Source organism: Sesamum indicum, linkage group LG7, assembly GCF_000512975.1.
Source record: "Sesamum indicum cultivar Zhongzhi No. 13 linkage group LG7, S_indicum_v1.0, whole genome shotgun sequence".
NCBI classification, from domain to species: domain Eukaryota; kingdom Viridiplantae; phylum Streptophyta; class Magnoliopsida; order Lamiales; family Pedaliaceae; genus Sesamum; species Sesamum indicum.
Window position 1 is genome coordinate 10,340,651 of NC_026151.1, and position 25,715 is coordinate 10,366,365.

The window sequence follows — 25,715 nt, forward strand, 5'->3', positions numbered from 1 at the left end:
TTCACATGATTGGCAGATAAACTGATATTTCTCAAAATAGAAAAGCTTCGAGAAATGAAGAAGCCATTGAATTGCATTTCATGATCGTTCAAGCAGCCATAGCCGATGTGCTTTGTCGGGATACTTATTTCAAAATAAGAAATTACATTTTATTTCAAAAAAAATTTAAAATTATAAAAGAAATTTATTTACATAAGTCTTTGATAGGATTTGGCAAATACCAAAATTAACAAAAAATAACATATAAATTTTTTATTTTGCTCATCATTAAATTTCATATATATTTTTATATTTATAAAAAAAGTAATATTATATATATAGAGAGAGTGAGATTAATATCATACAATATATTTTTATAAATACAAAATTATTACATGAAAATGTAAAAATGAGGAGTAAAATTTTAAATTTATGTAATTTTTTCACTAACATCAGCATTTTAGTCCAAATCATATGAAAAGAATGTCAGTTGTAAACGATGAATTTTCGAAATGAATGTAATATAATTTTAAAAAAATTTTGTGCGAAAACATAATTTGTTTTTTGAGGTAGCTTAGAATAAGCTCGTGACATTTTGTTTTATTTTATCTAATAAGTTTATTTTAAAAAAAATAGTAATTATCTTATAAGTTCGTAAATATAATTTTATAACAAGTTCTAAGGAGTTTATAGACTTACCCAAACACCCCATTGATGCGTAAGTTGCAACACTATAGAGTTGATATGAATTCAAAAGAAAGGTTTATATATAAAGTTCATCTCTTCGTGTTACCATTTACCCAATAAAAATTTTCTTGTGGAATAAAAATAGCAATTTTTTATATTTTCAGTGAAATTCAAATTCATTATAACATAGCGAAAATATGTTACATGTTAAATGAAGTTCAAGCTTACGATGCGGGCAAGGAGATTTAAGCAAATAAATAATTATCAGTTTGTTGCTGAAATTAGCTGAAAAGTATGTTTTTATTTTACTACTTCTATTTTTAAACTGCTTAAATTAAGTATTTATCAATTTCAGTTGAGTTGATTTAAGCAAAAAGTTAAGTTATCTAATTAATAAATTAGTTTAAGCAAAGAGCCATAAACAACAAAAAAACTTATGCAGTTATAAGTAAAATAGTAAATAGTAAGTTTTTTTTTTTTTTTTTTTCAGACACTCAAATTTCAATTTTTTTCTTTTAGTTTTAACTTTTGTTTTCACACATTCCCAACTTTTATTACTACTTATCTTACACCGTTCACTACAACTTATTCCATCACAAACCAAAATTTACGGAAAATTCTTACTAAATCAGGTTTGGTCGAATTAAACTAATCATAGAATAAATGTAATATATTTGTTATGTGGTTAGTCACTTTTCTTGAACTATATACCAATCATACTACAAGTATATTATACTTGTCATTAAATTAATTCAGGTAAGATCAAACTTGAATTGAGTTAAAAGATTTTAAAATTTAGTGCAAAGACCCTTAAAAGCTTGCAAAATGTATGCAATTTCTTGTTTGTTTGCTTGTCTTCCTCCACATTTCTAGTTTCTCCGGCATGGCCCAAAAATAGGTCCAAATATTACAATTCTTTCCCACATCACTTGTCACTTCATAGGAATTTTTATTTTGTAATTGTTATCATATGCACCAAAAATTCTGCATAAAAGATGTGTTAATTATAGACAATTAATGATATATGCATACAACAATATAATTCATGAAAAATATATGGTTAACTATAAAATATGACAAGAGTTGCACTAATTATTACACAAACTTTCTCCATTTCTCATATTGTTGTAGTAGGCTTTGACAATGCAATGTACTATATATACCATACATACAAATACCACATATAAAATACTAATACAAGAACTAATAAAAAAAAAACGTTGACATGTTTTAAAGCAAACATTACACAACAACATATGCTTCATTTGTGTCAAAATTAAGGAAAGATCATGCATGAAGTCGAAAACAAGGTAAAAACAGAAACATTCCTCCATGATTCTTTAACCATCGCGCTTTATAGCAATTGTCGTCTCAACTTATTGACATCCGAATATGTAAGAGGCTTTAACATGAACATTTCCGCTCCTTCTTCCAGACACCTATTAGTTTAGAATTAAGAACAAACATCAACAACTTGTACGTACTAAAATTGAACTGAAATTAAACCGAGACATGAAGTATAGTAAAATTACTCGTTAATTCATGTAGGGACGTTCTCGGATGACATTATGACAACGGGCACGTTCTTCATGATTGAAGACTCCTGTTTGAAATTCAGGTACCATATATAGGATTTTCAGAGTCGACTGTAATAATATTATCGAATAGTATGGAGGATATGTATTTAGAGTTGATTGGTTAATATTATCGAATAGTATGGAGGATATGTATTTAGAGTTGATTGGTTAATATTACCTTAATCTTCTTGAGAAGCTCGTATCCTGTCATTCCGGGCATGCAGTAGTCTGTGATGATCATACTTACTTTTGATGCCTGTGATGAAATAGAATCGAACATAAGTTGTCGGAATATTGATTATACAATGAAGATGTTTGTTAATTTTGAGGAATTAATTAAAAATGAGGTTACGTGGTATAAGTATACATTGTGAGTTGTAGAGTTGTGGTTGCCGTCGACCAGTCCCAGATACTCCAAAGCCCTCTGCGCATTCTCGGCAGTTGTCACTGCAACAATGTCATGATGTCATCACTAATTATTACCAACTCCAAACAGACAGACAGGAATAGATTACATACCTTTGCAAGATGAATTCTTGAGCAATTTCTCGACAATTTTCCGATCGAGTGAATTATCATCAACTGCCAAAACATGGGGTTCTTCCAAAGCAGCAGCCATTTTTCCCACCGCAAGAAACACACACTGGAACCACAAATTAATGCTGTGTGCAGAAAACAACGCACAACACACACTGAAACCACAAGAAAAGTCACGAATGCTGTGTGCAAGAAAGCACACACAACACACACTGAAAACCAAGAACGTGGTTGGTGGTATTTATAAAGACATAAAAACAACCAGATTTTCTTTTCTTTTCTTTTTTTGTTTTTTTTGTTTGGGTATTTCAAGAAAAGCAAAGAGTCGAAAGGGTTTGGTCACAGATATTTGATGATCTTGTTAGGGCTGCTGTGGATTCTCTAACTATTCCATTCTCTCTCTCTCTCTCTCTCTCTCTCTCTCTCTCTCTCTCTCTCTATATATATATATATATATATATATATATATAGACACACACATAGAGAGAGAATCAGTATGATGATGAGAGTATGAATATGAGTATCTCCCCACTGCTCCATGAGATCTCCTAAGCCCACCTCATTACCCCTTCTTTCTTTTTCTTCACCTCTTATCTATTTTTGAGGTGGTCAAGATTTGGACATATTTCAAACCTTATATTTTTATAGTACTTCCAAATTTATTATTGTATATATTCTCATATATATTATGACATACATATACAATTATTGATATATTTAATAAATTTTGATTTTTAAATATATTAAATGAGTAGTTGCAACTTCTATTTAAAAACGAATAGAGTGATTAATACGTGGGATTTGATCATTTATGGCTGAGGATAGACTTGTCATCATAAATCCACATTAATATATATATATGTATGTATTTAAGTATTTTATATAGTTGGTATGCATTATATATGATATTAAATGTATATAATAAAATACAAAATTAGAATAGTATATTCGAACCGATTTATTACAATATACAGCAGTACTGACATCACGTTATCGCATTATAATGTTGGATTTTCTTTTAAATTATGTGTTGACGCAATATCAATTTTTCCATGGAACTTGTTTTAATACTATGTCCCGGTTTAATTTACAAGAAAATTTTAAATTAAAATAAAAAATATAATTTTTTTTGGTATTTTGTATATATAGCAAAATAAGTAAAAGATCTTGAAAGTTTATCATGATAAATTGGGTTAAATAGATTTTGTACCCTTAAATATACTTTATGCATAATTTAACGGTGCAAAATGTATTTAGTCCTAATAATTTTTTAAGGATTATCTTCTAGAAAAAACAAAAGATGTTTGTTGAAAGATTAAAGTGAAATATACATTAATGTAACCAAGACCAAAGTTGTGATCATTAAATTCCCTCTTTAAATGGAATGGAATCATATGAATTCATTTATTGCTTCTTGCAATTCAAGTAAATTCAGGTGCATTTAATTTTTGTGAAAGCAACAATTTATTAGAGGATATTTATTAAAGAATTTCAAAGTTGAAATTTTAAAATTGTGGCGGAAAAAAAATATGGTTATTATTTTGTCCCTTTAAGTCATTTTTCTTATAGAAACAGTTAGGTTGTTAATCTGCAGTACGAGAGTACGTTACGGGCACAAAGTTGATTCTAGTGATAACTTTCAGATGCTCGAATCAAGACGAGGGATTTATAGTGTTTTTCTTCTCATAGTAAACATCATTTTTATTGAATAAATTTTTAAAAACCACATATTTTAGAGGCATTTGGAGATTAAATATTTATTGTTCTTGATTTACCCTTTTGTAATTTTGCTATTAATTGCAATTTGATTACCAATTTTAGCCACTACCATTAGTTATTCTTTCTTTATCATGAACTTGGTGACCTTTCTATCCTTAGTAACCAACAAATTAGTAAATTGAAATATACATAAATATTTATATATATATATATATGTATATATGTATAAATGTTGTGGTTTTTTCTGCAAAAAATTAATACAAATTGAGTATATAGTTGATCATGTGATCTTTGATCTTGATGTGTGCATTTTGATTCTTGGCTGATCCTAAAGATCTTTACAACCATTGAAGATATTGTAATCTTTTGTGGGTTATTTAAAGTATATTGCAATCTTTTGTTTTTTTTTCTTAACTCAGATAAAACCATAACATATTATGAATGAAGTCAATCATAAAGAAGTTTTGTCCAAATTAGATCTCCAGTTACATTGAATCAATCACATAATTAGTTTTTTATTTTTTACCATATTGATCGGGTTAGTAGTAAAAATATCAGTTGACAATTTTACTCCTCCAGAATTATATAATCACCAAACAGGATGAGGATCCGCATGTTTTTCACAGATCGAAAAGGTCATACACGAGTAGATTGATCCGAAAACACGGAATGATAAAAGTTAATGTCCTCAACATCCAAGGGCTCTCAAAGTGACACGTAACTCCGTACAAGTTCTGACAATTAGCTCTCTATGAATACAAATTGCCTCATTTGACAAGGTATGAAACTATGCATTAATTATTTTGAGACCGAAATCTGCGACCCCACTGAACCTCGAACAAAATCTAATTTAAGTATTGGAGGGTTTTAGTTGAGGATCACCTCAACAAGTCTAACGACTTATATTACAAGCCAACCCCATCCAATGTGTGTTGCTAGGTGATCACTAATCTCGACCGGAATCACATGTAAAAGGTCACTTTTATTAAATTATTCATCAACTATTAGGCTCATCTTATGATTTTATTGAGTATGCCCGTACCTAATTCAAATTAAAAATTTCCCACAATTTGCAGACTAAAGTTTGCTAAAAACGAATTTTATCCAACAAATTTGTGAAAGCAAAAGCAAATTGAACTCCAATCTTGTTAAAAGGTAGTGTCTCAGGTGTAACTAATTACTTATTAAACCTCATACTTCCCGAGCAACTTATTTTTTGATGTCCTAATATCAATCGACTAAAATTCCTTCTAATATAATATTTTCTAAAATTAACATATCGTATCAATTCGATTAGTTATTTGTTTTATGTTTTTTTTCTATTAGTCAATAAAAATAAATCAAGAATGAATTTCCGCACAAGCTGGATAGAGCCAAGATGGATTTATTATTAAAGAGATACTATGAATTATGTATAGGTGGTAATATTTGCAAGTTGGTAAAGATTACATGTTTAGGAAGATCCGTTGAGATTTTGAGAAATCTGTGGGTGAAATGTGGAGATTTGGTGAATGATTTGGGTATTAAAAGATGGGCCTGATTTAGGGAGGCAAATCTTTGTAATGTTTCCTAGATATATTCACAACACTTTATTACCTATATGTTTTTTGGGAACCACAAATACCCCCCTTGTCTAAATTGAAAGGGAAATGATGTTCTTTCAAGTACTAGAAAAATAAATTTGCTATAAATTGTTTGGAATCATTATTATCTCTCGATTCTTCTTTTCAAAATTTGATTCAAAGGTTGAATGACTATTTTTGAATGCAGATGCAAGACACGAGAACAAATTATAAATGACTTTGACATATGGTATCCAGACTTCAAAATTTTGATACCAAGAAAGATGTAAAACTTGGTGGTTATACCGTTTCATTGTGGTAAAGAATTTTAGACTTAGAAGCTTGAATTTTGTTGCATGTGTGTGCACACAATGTCTTAGAGATCCCTTTTTATAGGCATGAACTATGACTTTGGCTTACAATTCACTCCCGTTATGCTTTGAACACCATGAATTTTTTAGTGGATCAATCTCCCAACGGAGCATAATTAAACAGAAAATTTTGATGTCAATTTTTTTTTAAAAGAACAGTGTCCTGCATTCATACTTCATCTTGTATTTAATAACATTCCGGCACCCCAATCATATATGACCAACACCAAGTGTATTTCAAATAGTACTTTAATATTCCGCAAGCACTTTTTGCATTTTATCTAACATCAAATTAGAATAGCAGATCAGAATTGTTATTCATGCAAAGGCTCATCCCCTTAACCAACAACCAAGTTCTCAAGTTTGTGTGTAATAGCAAAGTGAGTATTCACAAAACATAGGAGTGAAACCATCGATTCCAAAGGAGCAAACCGCGTCAGTGTCTCAAGAAGAAATAAACATCTCATTTCTGGGTTCCTGCACAAATGTATATTCATGTTACTTGAATCAGCTAGTAGTGAAATACAGGCAAGTTGATCAGTAACATCACTGCTTTGTGCGTAGGAAGACAGTGAGTGCCTTTGCAGCCCATGATGATCTAATATGGCCTTGTAATATCACTCCCAACGCAAGGGAACTAAAGCATCGGCACTGCTCCATATCTGGAACTCCAAGAATTTGGAAATGGACGTTTTGTCACTTGATGCTTGCGTTGGGGATGGAAGAAGTGCACGGTCCGGAAGACGTCATAAATGGGATGCCTTTGAATGTCGCAACACCCTTGTCGTCGGTGAAAAGATGCTGCACCGAGGGACGATACATTCAAACATTGAAATCCGGCAATAAGAACTATGGCAAACTAACAAAGAATACTAGTACTGGGTAGTTTTAGTTCAATTCTAATTAAGCATAGTCGCCTACATCACTCTATCCTTATTTACGTGGTATAATCCACTATCTGATGCTTTCATGCCCGATTCATATTAAGAAATATATGTTGTCAAGAGCTAGAATAAAATTTGTCAAGAAATGCCAATTAACATTTAGAAAAAATGACCATTGAATCTGTATTGATGTCAGAGCAGAGTACAACACCCCAGGGACTCCAAATTAACACCAACAAATCCAGCAACTGTTACTATGAAACATACATTTAAAAGATCAGGAGTGGAGTACATACCGGTGTTATCTTATCCAACTGTTTCTTTTTGGGGTTCAAGACATCTTCTGGCTTGCCATTGTGTCTGTACAAAGACGTCATTTACGAGTTATGTTGATAATTGGGTCATTTAACGAGGATATTGTTCTTAAATAAAAGAACAGTTATCCAGAGCCATGCAGGTATTACGACTTGAAGTTGGGAAGAGGAAGAGAGGGAGAAACAGATGTAATGCAGAAAAATGCAATCCCAGAGATAAATAGATGGAATAATTCTAAAATGATGATAACCAATTGTACATCACAAAAATAAATCTTTTATGTAATGTTGCAATTCAGTTCAGGTAAAAATGATAGGACCAAGTAAAATTTTCACACAACATCCTACCATAAGAATCAGAACCACATTGTAAGAAATAGAGAAGAGTGTCAACTCCAATAAAAAATTGCCATGGAACAACAGAGCTTCAACCGAGTATCATTACGACACTAATTTCTCAAAAAAATACAGCTGAAAAACAAACACAGAAATCACGTGGTGGATGGGTTGTGTGTAAAAAAAGAATCACTCTTAACACCCAGTAGATTGTTAATTTATCAACTACTTTTCATTCCATGCATCAGAAGGGATTTTCTTCTTTCTTCTTTTTCCTTTTTTGAGCAAATACACTTGATGGAGCAAAAGCAACTGCACTAAACCAGCAATACCATTCTTAATATCACAACAGCACAAATAACCCACAAAATCCCGCAAAAGAAGTATTTGTTGTCACAGCTAGGCCAGGATCTAATATAAACAGGAAAGTCATATTGTATTTCGTATATGTACAAAAAACTGTTGAAACGCAACCAACACCCTGAGTTGTATAACCACGGAAGTGTATGAAGAAAGAAAGATGCAGAAAATTTAATCTTCGATTTGCATACTTCTAACTCATAAAGACCCAGACATACAACTTACTGCATAGCAATAACCAAACACGTGCAGTGTAGATAATCCTGGATTTACATATAACTGATGTTCAAAGTAAGGCCTGCACGGAGTTAAAAGTAACTGACATACCCGGAAAATGTGATGCATTCACCAAGTTTAGCACCTTCTGGAGCTCGTAAAGGTTCTACAACAGTATGGTCTTGATTTGAAGCACATAAGACCTTGAAATTTTACAAAAATCAGAGGAGGTAGATAGGATGGCTAATCTTTAGTAGAGTAAACAGACACATGAAGCTATCACCTTTCCTACCAGCATAGTGGAGATAGATATCTCATTCACAAATAGAAATAGGCAGAACCAAATACCAATCTCAAAATTTAAGGTTGTCAATGTATAATGGTAGACCACTGCCCCAACAATATTTCATTACTGGATAAATAAACAGTAGATACATGCAAATCTGGGAATCTTGAGTGACATATGCCACAGAATGGCATTAATTGAGTGGAAAGGAGAAAGGAAGAAAATGAAAAGAAGCCCCAGAGTGTTGACAGCATAAAGTTTAGAGGAGTATACCAATCCCTCCGACATCACATCTCGTAATTTTCCAGGTTTTACATTTGTTATAAGGACCACGCGGCGGTTCTGCACAACGATGAGGCAGGAGAAAGAATCAAGAACTTCAACGCCAGTCCACTATAAAGCATCTTATGGTATAGTCAGAGTGAGGACCTAATATGTATCTGTAGACGGAATTCATACCGTTAACTCCTCTGGTGTGCAATACTTGGCTAGGCCACTAACAACTTGCCTGCATTTTGCTTCTCCGACATCTATCTCTTCAACCAATAAACTGCATTTCATAATTTTGGGGAAAAAATTTTTATTGCAGAGCAGTTCAACTCTATGTCAGTATGCCTTGCAAATTCGTGGATAAGATGACAAATGAGAGTATCATTCTTTGGTTTGAACCCAGAAGAGTGAAGCAAAAACAGAGAGGAAAACACAAATGGAATAGAATATTTGTTTAAGATAACATTTTATTCTGTAACACAAAACCTTGTAAACAAAGGAAGAGGAGAAGGAATCTTTTGACAAAATTTCAGAAACAAAAATCATGTTAGAGTTCAAGAACCTCCCCTCAAATATGCTTAAGGTCTATCAAAGAAAAAGATTCCTAAAAGAATCTGATGCAGCATCAATCTCGATGCCACATAATGTACTCAGGTAGACTGATCCACAATGACCTAGAGTTCAACTCTAACCAAGCAAGAGAAGAAGATAGTTTTGCGGCCTTACCTGTCAGCTGACGGATGTTTCCATGCTTTACGAATATGACCAATCTGTATTTTAAGCAGACTGACACTAAGTTCTTCGTCTTTTTTGTCCACCTCTTTTTCAGGTTGTTTCTTCTTCTCTGCTGTTGTTTGAGTCACTCCTTCAACCTTCTTCTTTTGCTTTTTGGAAAAAGAAAGCAGAAGTATCAATCCATAGTAGAGCCATTACGGTCACAAGATATAAGCACAAGACATTGATCACAGCCAACATAATTACACATATACTATCATACTCCGTCCAGGAAAAAGTAAATAAACAAGAACCTTTTAGATGGAACCACTGTCATAGAATTTTTCAGAAAGTTGATATACACATATGTAATTTTTAAATAATTTGAACGAGATTATAGGTTATTATTTCCATAAAACTAGACAACAGATCAAAAACATGTTGCCTCACAGTAAAGCAGCCAGCAATCTAATATCATTAACTGGAGTATCATCAGAATACAAATAAGACAAGGTCACTCTCTCGAGCATCATAAAAAATTAATGTGTCCGATCATGTCCAAGGTTGTTCTAGCTGTAAACTTTAAATTTTCCAACAGAAATATAGGGTAAATACTCACAGGATCAGCGCTCTTCTTAGCTTTTGAGTCTGTCTCTGAACTATCAGCTGGCTTTGCCTCTTGGACAGTTTTATTTGGCTTGGAATCTTCAACCTTCTTAGCAGGTTTTAATGCCTGGTAAAAGGAAAAATGTCAAGAATCAAGATGTGGCAGAAAACACTTTCAAGGGAATACATATCACAGAAATACCATCTGCAAACTTCAATAATACCAATCTTTGCTTTAAAGTACAGTTCAAATCAAATATTAGCTTACAACTTAGTTCATCATAACTGTTGAAAACACAAATCTCCGAAATCAGCACACATGCTATGTGCTTTGTCAGGATTACTGCTATACCCCACCACCTGGCATATAGCTGTCCCTTTTACCGAAGTAGTGTTCCAATGGTATGTAAAATGGCCTCCAGCAATCAATCATAAAAAGTATACCAAAAAGGGAAATCAGCAACTAAACTGCAATTGATTGGGAATTACTCACAGGAGGCGCAAATTGAACCTTCTCTAGCAAAATCTTTTCAAATGCATTTCCAATTTCCTCCTTGTTCTGCAACACAAGTAAAAACGGTGAATCAAATCGAAAAAGGGGAAGAAGAAAAATCAAAAGCGAAAAAGAACTGTAAAATAATACAATAGAAATGAAACTGTTATAAATGGTTTACTGATTTACAACCAGTTCACCACTAACAATGCTAGTTAAGGATATGAAAATTAGAGTAAAAGGTTATTCATTATTACATTCAGTCGCCAGGATGGACCATAATTAACTACATGCATACGTTAGCGGTAATGCAATCTTCTCATAATATTCAGTTAAAGATAGTGGATGCAATTAAAGAGAACATGGCAATTTTGCTAAAAATAGTTAGGTTCCTGGTCTTCCTCTGATATCAGTTTTTTCTTTTTCTTTTTAATATCACAAACTAAATAAATCTGCATTGGGAATTCAACAGTTTTGTATCTAGAATAGCAAATGAAACAAAAAGATCCCCTTACCACATTTCCATGCATGGAAAAATGAAACAATGACTATCCAATAAATGAGTTTTGCATCACTTAGAAAGAGAAAATAAAGATAATTCAACAAAATGAGAGACCCAATCTTTATTGGACCACCTCTATCTACCTGGATGTAATCGGCCCATCTCAACAGATGTGGATACTTTGCTCTATCTGCACCTGATAGACCAATCTGGAGCTCGCATACAACAAAAGAACAGTTAAAATTGATGAAACCTCGCTCTACATAGAAGAGCATAATTCCATCACCGTCAGTGCATAGTCTGCAAAATTAGCAAGCCCTTTTTCCATGAAGGTAACAGATAAACATTCTGAAATACATTTGGTGTTTCCAGTTGTACTAAATCATTAACACGAAGTAAATTTATCTCAAGAACATTTTAGATGGAACAACTCCAAATATTTCATCCGACATGCACCACATCATTCAACAGTACAGTAAATGGAAAATTACATACCACATATGAATGCACAGCTGAAAAGACAATAATGTCAGCAGCTGAGAGTTTCAACCCATTGCCCAGTAAAACAGATTTGGTAATCAACTCTTCATTCAACTCGTTAAGACCCTTAACCGCCGCATTGGAGCTCAAGAAACTGTCGGCAAACTCTATCCATTTCATCAGCTGCCACCAAAACTCCCGGTTTTTAACATCGAACTTCTTGCTTTTCAACAGTGTCTCAAATTCCACAACACATAGACACAAACAGAACTAAATACAAAGTTATGATTCACCTCATTATTCTTAACAAGTGCATCCGCATTGGAGGACTTCTTCAAAATGCTTGTGCACAGGCTCCTAAAATCACTGCCCAAATCACTTGCAAACGGGCTCTGCACAAATTAATAGCAATAGAATCGAATTCCACCAACACTAAGATCCCTTTTCAGAACAGTAATCCGATAACGAATATTTCCCCAAATTCATCAAAAAATTACAGGACGCTTACGGGATCCACAGAGAGGTGTTTACAGAGAGCAAGAACCATATTCTTCTTCACATTTGAAGAACCCATTGCTAGAACTTCCACGCTTCGATAATTCTTCACTTTTTCCACAACAAAAATGTGTAAGAATTTCAAGAGTTGCAAGTTTCAACTGTTAAACCACGGCAAAACATTCGTTAGGGTTTCTTTTTTTCTTTTCTTCTTTTTTTCCATCCCATCATTGGGATTAAGACAAATTGGGCCAATGTGTTGATCCAATTACATAGTTAGCCCAAATAGATGCTAATCGTTGAAAATCATCTTGGATTAACTGAGATAACAAAGTGGCTGTAGTTTAGTGGTGAGAATTCCACGTTGTGGCCGTGGAGACCTGGGCTCGAATCCCAGCAGCCACAAACGGATTGATATTTTTAGGTTTTCCCTTAAATATAAGAATGTATACGCATTATTTTTTTTTATTACCTAATAATGACGAGTGAAAAAAAAAAAGAAAAGAAAATCAAACTCGTAAGGGTCAAATATTAATTTTTCTAAAGTAATTAAAATTCTAGAAAAATGCTTTCCCTTTTTGCATTATTTTTTTTACAAATATATTATATGACTTGATTGCAATAATGGAATTTTAATCTCTGTGAATGCAAATGTAATATGATTTTAAATGTATAATGTTTTCACACAATATATATATATATATAATAAATATGAAGGCTATTAATGTAAATGTTATGTGTATATGCATATTTAAATAGCTTATTTGAATTTTATTTTGTTTTTATTAATATCTAGATAAGTGTATAATTATTTAACTTTTCTTGGACAAATTAGTTAATAGTCCAATTTAAATTTTATTTAGATGTCAAATAATACTTAAAAGTAATTTATTTTCCTTTTGACACTTAAAAGTTTATCTTATAGTTTCTATTTAAATTTATATAAGTGTGGCACTGATTATTTAAATTTAATTAATTATTTTAGTTTTAAATTTTAAAATATTTATCATTGTATTTTTTTATATGCTAAAATGTAAATCTTGTCATGCTAACACAATACAGATATTTCAACCTTCATGAATTTTAATATTTCATAAGTTATTGCAGATATTTTTGAATATTCACACATAATCTTTTGAAAATACAGTTAATATATTTTTTTAAATTAATTAACTTTTTCCTACTAGCTAAATGACAACAAAGTGGCTGTAGTTTAGTGGTAAGAATTCCACGTTGTGGCCGTGGAGACCTGGGCTCGAATCCCAGCAGCCACAAACGGATTGATATTTTTAGGTTTTCCCTTAAATATAAGAATGTATACGCATTATTTTTTTTTATTACCTAATAATGACGAGTGAAAAAAAAAAAGAAAAGAAAATCAAACTCGTAAGGGTCAAATATTAATTTTTCTAAAGTAATTAAAATTCTAGAAAAATGCTTTCCCTTTTTGCATTATTTTTTTTACAAATATATTATATGACTTGATTGCAATAATGGAATTTTAATCTCTGTGAATGCAAATGTAATATGATTTTAAATGTATAATGTTTTCACACAATATATATATATATATAATAAATATGAAGGCTATTAATGTAAATGTTATGTGTATATGCATATTTAAATAGCTTATTTGAATTTTATTTTGTTTTTATTAATATCTAGATAAGTGTATAATTATTTAACTTTTCTTGGACAAATTAGTTAATAGTCCAATTTAAATTTTATTTAGATGTCAAATAATACTTAAAAGTAATTTATTTTCCTTTTGACACTTAAAAGTTTATCTTATAGTTTCTATTTAAATTTATATAAGTGTGGCACTGATTATTTAAATTTAATTAATTATTTTAGTTTTAAATTTTAAAATATTTATCATTGTATTTTTTTATATGCTAAAATGTAAATCTTGTCATGCTAACACAATACAGATATTTCAACCTTCATGAATTTTAATATTTCATAAGTTATTGCAGATATTTTTGAATATTCACACATAATCTTTTGAAAATACAGTTAATATATTTTTTTAAATTAATTAACTTTTTCCTACTAGCTAAATGACAACAAAGTGGCTGTAGTTTAGTGGTAAGAATTCCACGTTGTGGCCGTGGAGACCTGGGCTCGAATCCCAGCAGCCACATTTCCTTATATTTTGTATTTTTGGCTGCAAAGTAATTTTCAACTCTCATTTACTGAAAACAAGTGTGATTTTAATATTCTTAATTCTTCTACTATAACTAACTCTCAACATTAATCTTTTTCATTATCTACCAATCACACTTTTACATTTGATATACCAATAATTTGGACCAATTTTGAGGTTCAACCTATTTTTTTATGATATTTTAGTGCATTTACTCGAAAAATGAAAAGGTATGAGAGACAGAAAAGTTGGCTAACATTGATACTTCACTTTCAACAATACAATTTTAGCCTAAAAGTCCAAGAATAAGACAAGTTTCCTAAGGGTTTCATAATTTCAAATGCCCAATCTACCAAAACGTTCAAAACTAAAATAATTTGTCTTAATTCGGGGATAAATTATAATGGGTTCTCAATATTTATCATAATTATAAATATTTTTTTACTTTTTAAAAAATTACAGATACCTCATTGGAATTATAAATATCCCCTTACGATATCCTGTTATAGAGGATATTGTTGGGGTATTTGAAGTTTTATGAGTACTTATAATTTTTTAAAAAATAATAGGGTATTTATAATTATGACGAATCTTATGAGAGTTCATTGTAATTTATCCTTTCTTTTTTTCCAATCTTATAAAGACCTGAAATATTTTACTCTAATGAAAATATGTAAAAGAAAATAGAAAATCAATCTAAGAAAGGAAAACATTAATTTTCAATACCCTAAACCATTGCAAAAATATATATTCAATAAACGTGGGTTATAAATAATAGGGACATTTTCATTATAAATAAATTAGTATATATCGTGAGGGATATTTTACAGTAAAATCTCTATAAATTAATAATCTTGGGACCATGAAATTTTATTAATTTAGAGAGATATTAATTTATCGATAAATTAATATTTTATTAATTAAAAGAGAGACTTTTTAAATTCAGCAAATTTAGTACATATGTACTCAAAATAAATGAATTCATATATGTTTCATTGATTATATTCATGCATCAATCATTTTTTTGTAACTAATTAAATATATTCATGTATAATATCAATTCATTTTATACAATTAACTATTATATTCATAGACGCATGTATCAATTCATTGGAATTACTTAAACATACATGTTTACATTGATTCGTTGCACTTAAATAACTATTATAGCCAATTAAATATATTCATGTTATGATGAATGAAAACATATACTATATAAATCTTAATATGAAAATAAAATAATTCATAACACCCAACCATGTCTTCTCATCTAAAAGGCATCACAAAATCATCCATGAATGATCCAATGTGTAAAGCATTACAGACTTCATAATTGAGCAAATTACCATAATATTATAATAATATGTATGAATTATCAATTTAGAGTTTTAATGGTACCTAATATTTATAAAGAAATTTTTTGAAAAATTATTATCTTATTATCTTATCGAATTTGATGATTTTTTACAAAGGCTCAAGTCGGAACCGGAAGATTTTATTATTTTAGAGAGTTTATTAATTTATAGAGTATTAATTTATAGAGATTTTACTGTATTATATTTTATAATTCAGGAATGTAAATGCACAAAATTCAGGGTGTTAAGCGCATTTAACCCTATTTAATATGATTATTATGAGTTTTACTCTAGAGTTGGAGGTGTAACGAAATGATTGGAGAAAAAATAAAGAAAGGATTAGGTGGTGCAGTAGGATATGTTGCAGACTGCCCCAACCAATAACAAAATGTTGTTATTATTATTCTTTTTTTTTATCATCTGTCGTTTTAGTGTCTGGCCTTATTGCCTGTTGCAGTCACTTTTTACCTTTCCTATTTATTAAAGTATAGATAGATAGAATTATATTTTTATTTTTTATTAAATAAGAAGATCTGAAGTTATTTGAAAAAAAATACATTAAAAAAAATTCAATTAGTTGAGTTTGATCCATCATGTTTAATTCATTTGAAAAATCATATTATATCTGAACATAAATTTCAAAAATCACGTAAATATAAGGTGTGATGTGGTCGATGTCATTTTATATTAATCACTCTAATTTTTACGAACCTTATGAATTTGTTTTGAAACTATGTCTCATTAGAGAGACAGAGAGGGTCTTTAAAACTCATAAGTTACTCAAATTCATGGTGTGCAACCAATGAGATGCATTATAATATCAAAATTCAACATGATGCATGAGGTCAATTAATCTATCTGTAACTAAGGGTTCGATGAACTTGTTGTAGACCAAATTTGAATACAAGAGTGTACTTTTTAAATTATTGAGATATTTGTTGTAAATAAAAGGCGGATGCATTTAGGAGTTTCTGCATAGGGAGAAGCTAAAAGTACAGTACCTAGCTATGCAGTTTGACAGTAAAACTTCAAATGATCATAACTTTTGATCCATAACGAATTACGAGTCAATCTACCTATCATTTCGATTGTCTTCTAAAGGAGAATCCAACTCCTCACCACTGCTGTTGTAAAGGGCAATCTTTCATAGCGAAATTCTATGATTTTGATTGCCATTCGGACAATTCTTTAAGATTTTTTTTTAATTTTTCAGTTAACTGTAGTTATTTTTCTATTTTTTGTAGTTATTAGTTGGACCTAAGAAAATTCCAAATTATCACTAGGGCGTTAGGCTGTTTTTCGACCAAATTCCATTAACTTTTGAGATAATTCAAAATTTACCTTATTTTAAACCTGTATTACCTAGATTATGACTCTCATATTTTATTTTGAATTTTGAATTTTCAAAAAATACTGAAAACGTATTATCGTTATTCATCAAATCTATTGCTTTTGCTCCATCAATGTTTTTTTTATTATCAAAGTATTTTTACTTTGTATAGTAACAAATTCTACATCAGTATTGTATCATATCCTAATAATATTATTGAATATTTTTAAAAAGAAGAGAATAAAAATACAAAAACAAATAATTATTAAAAAAAAAAAAAAAGTGCAAGGATCAAAGTGAAAACTGAATTGGCCTTTACTTTTGAAGATTACGATGCTTCGGCTTTCGGGAAGCGTTTCTGCAGCGGAGAAAATTGACGTAACGGCAGTGTTGCTTTTTGTCCGGAGGCGTTTGTTGGTTTCCTCTCTCACTCTCTGTGCTCTCTTTATCGACGCCGTTAAATGTGGCGTCTCAACGTTTGACTTCCGTCCTCGTCCTTGCCTGCTATAGGCCCTCTTTCCTATGGACCACCTACACCTGCGCACGCCGTTGCTGCTTTTCGGTATTTGGACAAAGCATGGTGAGTAGATGGTAATTTCCATATTCTCATTTTGCAGCTGCTATTTAATTCTTTGGGTAAGTAAAATATAAATTCAATTTTATGACGTCATTGAAAAGATTTTTTTAATTTAAATTTGTGAAAATTATATTCTTTTTATGTCTGAATTAAATATTATTGTTTCTTGTATTATAATATATTAAGTGAAAAATGATTTTTTATACACAAATTTTTGGGTAATTTTAATTTTAATTAAGGAGGAAATCTATAGATACCATTAAGAGTATTTCCATTGCATTTATGCCACTTGCAAATTAAATGTCTTTATGTATTTTCTATAGCATTAATAAGAATGGAATGAGTCCATTAATTTCATCTGAATTTATTACAGTTACACCCCTGCAGTTTAATTTATTGCATTAATCACACTCTGAAATCATGAATTATGCCTTTTTTAGGAAAGAACACAACAAGACTCCTTTAATATGGAATTTCTCACTAGACCCCCTAATTTGCATTAATTCCCATTTTGAGCCACGAAACTTTTAAACTAGCCATTTTATTTCATTAAATTATCGATCGTATCCTCGTACTTTGAGATAGTTTCAACAATATTTTATTTAATTCAATTAAATAATATTAAATAAGTTCCGACTATATTTAGATCAAATTTGGAATAATTTATTTAAACTCACTAGTTCCTACAAGTTGGATTTAAGCTTTTATTTATTAATAAATACTCCCACGCTTATCTCAATTTTATAACATTCGTGTTTATACTTTGTCACTTAAAAATTATAAAAAAATATATATTGTATTTTATGAAGAAATAAATAGTACTTGAAATAATTAATTTTAAATCATTATTTTTAAAAATAATTACGAGAATATTTATATTTACACTAATTGATTTATGGTCTATTTACGCAAATCACCCATGTCTTTTAAAAAAATTATATGTATACCATCATAACATCATTTACATCACTTTCTTAAAAATTACACATACTTCACTCGAAAATGTTAACAACATTACACAAACCACCCCACTTTTTTAGCTGAGCATGGATGATTTTTGTAATTACGTAAAAGATATGAATAATTTATGTGAACAACCCATAAATTCGGGGTGTAAATATAATTATTCTATAATTCCATAATACATCTAAAGAAAACTTATAGTTTTTCAATTTTCAAGTATAATTTTTTTATTAAATTAAAATAGATGCGGAATAGTAAGATAATATAATATGAAAGTGAAATAAGTATTATTTAGAGAGTCCATTATTTATTTATTTTTTTAATAAAAGGGAAAAACAGCTAAAAGGCAAAAATTAGATGGGGTGTAGCACACAATAAAAGCAATAGGGTAGTGATATGACAAGGTGAAAATCTTGGATAATCATGAGATTTTGAGTACAGGTGAGGAATTTAAAGCAATCAAGGGCAAAAGTGGGGCCCTCTCCAACCTTCTGCGCTGTACGCACTAATTACTCAACCTTCTTTATTGTCACCACCCACTCTTTTCATATTCTTCCACCCACTTTATTTTTCGTTTTCTTTTGGTACTTTTCAATATCATTATATATAAATTTAAAATTAACTATATAATTTAATTTTTATATTTATGAATAATATTACATTCAATAATACCCCTAAAATTGAACTAATTTTTATTTTTACTTTATATATTATTTAAATATTTTTTAAGTTAGAAATAAGTGGATAAAAAATATTCTTAACTGTTAATAATAGCATATAATTAAATTTATAAAATATTTTTTTAATTAATACTACCAAAAGACAAAAACAAATTTAATAAAATATTTTTATTTCTATTAAATATCATTTCAACTGCATCGAAAACTTAAAGAAATATTAATTTTTTTAATAATATTTTCCAACATCTTTAATTGGAAAAAGAATAAAATCAATAAATTTTAAAAATAAATAGTACTCTCCCATTCTATTTTTTCCCCTTCAATTCTTTTTAAAATTTCTATTTCCAAATAATAATAATCTGAGTTCCCATTCTGCCCCTGTGCTGTGAAGTCGCAATCTGGCACCGGAGTCGAGGGTAGTGGAAACATTGGAAAGTAAAAGAAGGGAATAAGTCAGAAGTGTGTTTGCTTCTTCTATTTTTAGCTGAGTCCCTAAAGAGCAAAGAAAATATGCTCTTTTTTTTTTTATTATTTACTAGTCATTATAACAAGAGATTTAATTACAACATTACATTACGTGCATATAATCAGATAGATACAAAATAAATTTTAAAAATACAAAGACTAATTAAATGATTATTATGGATGAAAAATGACGGATAAATATGATAATATATTGACTGTTAAATAACAACGTGGATCATTTTAAATAAATAAGTAATTATATTGGTATAAATATTTAATGGTATAATTGGTGTAGGGATGTCACAGACTGTTGTTTGTTGAGTGAAAATAATATTTATTTTTGAATTAGTATGAATTTTTTTTTTTAAATTTGTATATTATGAAGTTTTCAATTGTTTATATTTATTATTGAATTGTTTTTTTAGATAAAAAACAAATTTTGAAAACTTTATAGTAATGGGCTTGGATTTAATTCCATTTCTTTTTGTGAACTAGGACAGAATTAGAAGGGCCCATGTGGAGTAGCCACGTGTCATCCACGTTGGATGGGTTTGGAGCCGACCAAAAACTCCCACGTGTCGAACCTAATAAAAGCGGCCACACCAGCCTACTCTACTCTTCCCCCATTCATAAATGCTGCACTCTCTTTCTCTCTCCTCTCTGCAAGAATAAAGTTTAGAGAGAGAAACTCGGAACAAATAGAGAGAGAGAGAGAGAGAGAGCGCTTTAAATGCTTCACTGACTTCCAGTTGCCGGAAACTCTCATTCCTCGTTCTACATTTCCCGGCAGATTTGCCGGAAACTCTTCCTTGAAGCTCCGCCCCGCTTCAGAAGGAATACTCCGGCGAATCTTTCTTCACTCATCTGAGCTCGCTTCCTTTTTCCTCTCAGATCGATATTACCCTTTTATTTGCTTTTGACTTCGTTAACTCAGCTCGACTCCAAAAGGCAGCTGTTCTCTCCGAGATTTTTACTTTTATTTCCCAGTTTCCGTTTCTTTTCTCTGTTCCTCTTCTGTTTTGGCTTTACTTTTTGGTAAAGATTTTCTACATTTTATTTTGCGGGTTTATGGAAGGTTTCTTTTGCTAATGTTTCTGGTTTAGTCGGTACTTGGGGGTTTTTGTTACCTATTCTGGGTTTCTTCAAAATTTTCTCGTGGCCTCAATTTCTCGCAGTTAGAGTAAAAATCTCAAGGCCATTTATCTGCATACGCATATTCGTGTGTATGTGCTCATAACTTTTGCAAATTTTTTGAGGATTTTATATGGTGGAGTTTGGTTCTTGAGGGCTTGGTAGAGTTTAAGAATCATTTGTAGTTTCAACGCCTATTCAAAAGTCGTTTTGATCCGCCATTGCCCCTGTTTTCCTCAAAAGAGGAAAAGATTTCTCTTTTTGGTGTTTGTTTAAACGGAGCAATGTCTTGAGTAGTTGCATTTTACTGATTCTTGACAATGAGAAGCCTACTTTGCGTTTTCTTTTTCATGTTTTTGTCTCCATTCTTAGTGAAATCTTTGAACCCTTCTCTGAATGATGATGTCCTGGGGTTGATTGTGTTCAAGGCTGACATTCAAGATCCTGATGGCAAATTAAGTTCTTGGAATGAAGAAGATGACAGCCCTTGTAATAATTGGGTAGGGGTGAAATGCAACCCCAGATCCAATAGAGTGTCTGACCTTGTTCTTGATGGCTTTGGCCTTTCAGGAAAACTTGGCAGAGGACTCCTTCAACTGCAGTTCCTGCGAAAACTGTCGCTTGCCAAAAATAATCTTACAGGAAGCATAAGCCTCAGCTTTTCTGAGCTCTCTGATCTGAGGGTCCTTGACTTGAGTGAGAATGGCTTCTCGGGTTCTATTCCAAGTGATTTCTTTAGCCAATGTGGGTCTTTGAGATCTATTTCTTTGGCTAAAAACAGATTCTCAGGCCCAATTCCTGAGAGTTTAGGCTCCTGCTCGACTCTTGCTGCGCTTAACTTATCAGGCAATCAGTTTTCGGGGTCATTGCCTTTCCAACTCTGGTCACTGTCTGGGCTTCGAGCACTTGATTTATCTGATAATTTGTTGGATGGTGAAATCCCTAAGGGCATTGAAGCTTTGAACAATTTGAGGGCAATAAGTTTGAGAAACAATCAGCTTACTGGCGAAGTGCCCGAAGGAATTGGGAATTGTTTGTTGTTGAGGTCCATCGATTTGAGCCAGAATTTGCTTTCTGGAGGGCTTCCAAGCACAATGCAGAAGCTCTCCTTGTGCAATGATCTAGTTTTAGGCAACAATGGATTCATAGGCGAGGTGCCTCAATGGATTGGAGATATGAGAAGCCTTGTGACCCTTGATCTTTCTGAAAACAACTTCACTGGCCAAGTTCCTGATTCTCTTGGGAAGCTTCGATCTGTGAAGATTTTTAATGTATCCAAGAATGCCCTCACTGGAAGCTTGCCTGAGGCTATGAGCAATTGTGTAAATCTTCTAGCTTTTGATATTAGTCATAATTCTTTGACAGGTAATCTTCCTTCTTGGGTATTCAAACTTGGTTTACAGCAAGTTCTGTTGTCGGATAACGGGTTAAGTGGGAGCATAGATGATGCTTTGGCTTCGTCGAAGGAGAATTCACGCACGAAGCTTTTGATTTTGGATATCTCCCAAAATAAGCTATCTGGTGAAATCCCATCTACTGTGGGGGATTTGGGCAGCTTGCAGCTGCTGAATATGTCGAGGAACTCATTTGTGGGCACTATTCCCGCAAGAATTGGACAACTGAAGAGCTTAAGTATTCTGGATTTTAGCGAGAATCAGTTAAATGGCAGCATTCCTTCAGAGATTGGATTACTCAAGTCTCTTAATGAATTGAGCTTGGAGAAGAACTCATTGTGGGGTAACATTCCTACCTCAATTGGAAATTGTGCTGGACTTATATCCCTGTAAGTTTCTGCCACGTTTCGTGATTCATTAAACCATTTTCAGGCATATATATGTGTGCCCATTGTCCTTATGTGATTTATCATGCAGCTTGTGGATAGTGTAACTGCTTTGAATATTTTCAATTGATTTTCTGATGGAAGCAACTCTAAGTTGGGCTTGTAGCAACTAGTAATTAGGCTTGTACTAACTTGCCTGCTGCTGTCATATGGTATCTCATGCATTTCTTGCTATCTTGTTATTTGCTAGAGCTATAAACATCCGTACTTGGGGTTAATACTTTGATCCTTGTTTTACTACTCGTAATGGATACAAGAAAGTCCATGGTTTTTTTATGTGTCCTTTTTTTTCCTGTAACTTGCAATGATGTCTTTTAGGTTCTTGCTTTTTATTCTCATCAAAAGTGCCTATCCTATGATGTCTTTTGGGTTCTTGCTTTGTTCTCATCAAAAGTGCCTATCCTATGTAATGCTCATTACGAAAATTTTCTTGATTTATGATTTATTGTTAAGTTGTCTAACATTCTGCAATCTAACAGAGTTCCTTTGGGCTTTGGTTGAATTTGGCAGGTGTCTTGCCCATAATGAAATAACTGGTTCTATTCCTGCATCTCTTGCAAAGCTTACTTACCTTACAGTTGTAGACTTCTCGTTCAATAGATTGACAGGAGCTATACCAAAGCAGCTGGCCAATCTTGCAAGCCTTCAGTTGTTTAACATCTCGCATAACCAGCTACAAGGTGAACTCCCAGCTGGTGCTTTTTTCAACACTATTGATCCATCTTCTCTATTTGGGAATCCATCTCTTTGTGGGGCGGTAGTGAATAGAAGTTGTCCTACAGTCCTTCCCAAACCAATTGTACTCAATCCGAACTCTACTGATGCCACGCCTAGTACCATCACACAAAGTCTTGGTCGTGGGAAGAAAATTCTCAGCATTTCGGCACTAATTGCTATAGGTGCAGCCGCTGCAATCGTCATCGGTGTAATTGCTATCACTGTGCTTAATCTTCGTGTACGTGCTGCTACGTCTCGGTCTGCTGTAGCTCTTAATTTTTCTGGTGCTGATGATTTCAGCCATTCACCATCTACAGACGGTGATTCAGGGAAGCTTGTCATGTTTTCAGGCGATCCCGATTTTAGTACTGCAACACATGCACTTCTCAACAAAGATTGCGAGCTTGGTCGTGGGGGTTTCGGGGCTGTGTATCGGACTATTCTTGGAGACGGGCGTTCGGTTGCCATCAAGAAGCTCACTGTTTCAAGTCTTGTCAAGTCTCAAGAAGATTTTGAAAGGGAAGTCAAGAAGTTGGGCAAAGTTCATCACAGTAATCTCGTGGCACTCCATGGTTATTACTGGACCCCATCTCTTCAGCTTCTCATATACGAATTCGTCTCTGGTGGGAACTTGTACAAGCATCTCCATGAAGGATCTGCAGAAAGCTACCTGTCATGGAATGAAAGATTCAACATTATTCTTGGGGCAGCTAAAGGCTTGGCTCACTTGCACCAAATGAATGTCATCCACTACAACTTAAAATCGAGCAACATCTTGATCGACAGCTCGGGAGAACCTAAGGTTGCCGATTACGGTTTAGCCAAACTCCTACCGATGCTAGATCGTTACGTACTGAGCAGCAAGATTCAGAGTGCGCTCGGTTACATGGCACCTGAATTTGCATGCAAAACTGTTAAGATAACTGAAAAATGCGATGTCTATGGATTTGGCATTTTGGTTCTAGAGGTCGTCACAGGGAAGAGGCCTGTCGAGTACATGGAGGATGATGTCGTTGTGCTGTCGGACATGGTAAGAGGAGCAATGGAAGAAGGCAAAGTTGAGGACTGTGTCGACGCTCGGTTCCTGGGAAAGTTCCCTGTCGATGAGGCAATTCCGGTGATAAAACTAGGCCTAATCTGCACATCACAAGTGCCGTCGAACCGGCCTGACATGGCAGAAGTCGTCAACATACTCGAGCTGATCAGATCTCCATCAGAAAGCCAGGATGAGTTGGGTGAGTTCAGCTAACTGTTAGGAGCTCAGGATACATCCATTAACACTGGCTGATCTGGGGAAGAAGAATCCGGTTCTGTTTTACTCTGTTAGGACTTAGGAGAAGTGAAATTTTATTGCTTGCATTCTTTTGCTTCCATTTATGTTGTATTTCTTGAAATTTTCAGTCCATTAGTTTAGTTTCTGTAGTTTCTTGTCCATGTTGCTACTTGGCTACCGGATTCCTTTTCACCGGCTTGGAGTTCAGAACCCTGTTGGAAAATATTACTGATTCATTTGTTGCTTCCTTTACTTACTGCTGTCGTAGCTTATAAAGCCTCTTAAGACAGTGCTGTTTGAACCTCTTGAGTTATAATCTTGCTCTTTTTTCAGACATGTAGCATTTTACACACACACATACACACGTGTGTGTGAAGTCTAGCCCGGATTTGCAGTGTAATTGATGTCCAGTTTAAAGAGAATGACTGATCACATGATAAATGCAATAATCCTTTGTTATATATTTGGTTGGATCTAACTGAAGCTAATCTGGAGAAAGACTATATGTATGTATCACAAGAACATGCATGCATGGAAAATGACAGATCATAGTATAATTTGGCAAGTCAAAAGTAATATCTTCTAATCTGTGGGGATGTTCAAGATTCTTGGTCGCCACTCCCAAGAAAATAATCTGAGTTGTGAATATAAAAATCAGGAAAAGCAGAACCAAAAAGAATAGAGAAAGGCACAATAAAAGAAAGAGAGGTGTCAGAGGAATGGAAATAGAATAATGCAGGACTACAATGCTGTCTGAATCCCATGCCTCTAGGTTTTGACTGTGTATATGTTGTTTAAATGTGTTTTTTGTGTCTTTTCTTCTTGGACAATATCCAGTTTAAATGAAGGG

At 32.5% G+C, this 25,715-nt stretch overlaps 3 protein-coding genes and 3 non-coding genes across 6 annotated transcripts; 4 read left to right on the top strand and 2 right to left on the bottom strand.

Moving 5' to 3' along the window:
* LOC105166974 (two-component response regulator ARR17) lies at nt 1,789-3,078 on the bottom strand. Its single transcript, XM_011086512.2, is given in 5 exon segments — nt 1,789-2,105; nt 2,199-2,269; nt 2,422-2,499; nt 2,611-2,690; nt 2,763-3,078. Coding segments are annotated over 5 exon segments (414 nt in total). The 5' UTR covers nt 2,863-3,078; the 3' UTR covers nt 1,789-2,020.
* LOC105166975 (aminoacyl tRNA synthase complex-interacting multifunctional protein 1) lies at nt 6,818-12,623 on the bottom strand. Its single transcript, XM_011086513.2, has 12 exons — nt 12,402-12,623; nt 12,187-12,285; nt 11,909-12,076; nt 11,557-11,622; nt 10,912-10,977; nt 10,432-10,545; nt 9,825-9,982; nt 9,288-9,378; nt 9,102-9,170; nt 8,654-8,745; nt 7,613-7,676; nt 6,818-7,233 (listed from the first exon to the last, which is right to left on the bottom strand). Exons 1-12 carry the CDS (start codon nt 12,465-12,467, stop codon nt 7,129-7,131), a joined length of 1,158 nt encoding a protein of 385 aa, XP_011084815.1. The 5' UTR covers nt 12,468-12,623; the 3' UTR covers nt 6,818-7,128.
* Nucleotides 12,722-12,793, top strand: TRNAH-GUG. Its single transcript has one exon. It is a non-coding gene; the product is annotated as a tRNA-His (tRNA).
* TRNAH-GUG lies at nt 13,591-13,662 on the top strand. The gene has a single exon. It is a non-coding gene; the product is annotated as a tRNA-His (tRNA).
* TRNAH-GUG lies at nt 14,460-14,531 on the top strand. The gene has a single exon. It is a non-coding gene; the product is annotated as a tRNA-His (tRNA).
* LOC105166976 (probable LRR receptor-like serine/threonine-protein kinase IRK) lies at nt 20,540-25,181 on the top strand. Its single transcript, XM_011086514.2, has 2 exons — nt 20,540-22,818; nt 23,386-25,181. Exons 1-2 carry the CDS (start codon nt 21,356-21,358, stop codon nt 24,839-24,841), a joined length of 2,919 nt encoding a protein of 972 aa, XP_011084816.1. The 5' UTR covers nt 20,540-21,355; the 3' UTR covers nt 24,842-25,181.

Bases quoted from the DNA above. Each gene is read 5' to 3' on its own strand.
- LOC105166975 (XM_011086513.2), bottom strand. From the start codon at position 12,467: ATGGGTTCTTCAAATGTGAAGAAGAATATGGTTCTTGCTCTCTGTAAA. The intron at 9,983-10,431 runs GTGAGTATTTAC...TTTTCCAAAAAG, and splicing joins CTAAGAAGAGCGCTGATCCT to CAAAAGAAGAAGGTTGAAGG. The intron at 7,677-8,653 runs GTATGTCAGTTA...GTCTTTGTACAG, and splicing joins GAATGCATCACATTTTCCGG to ACACAATGGCAAGCCAGAAG.
- LOC105166976 (XM_011086514.2), top strand. From the start codon at position 21,356: ATGAGAAGCCTACTTTGCGTTTTCTTTTTCATGTTTTTGTCTCCATTC. The intron at 22,819-23,385 runs GTAAGTTTCTGC...TGAATTTGGCAG, and splicing joins TGTGCTGGACTTATATCCCT to GTGTCTTGCCCATAATGAAA.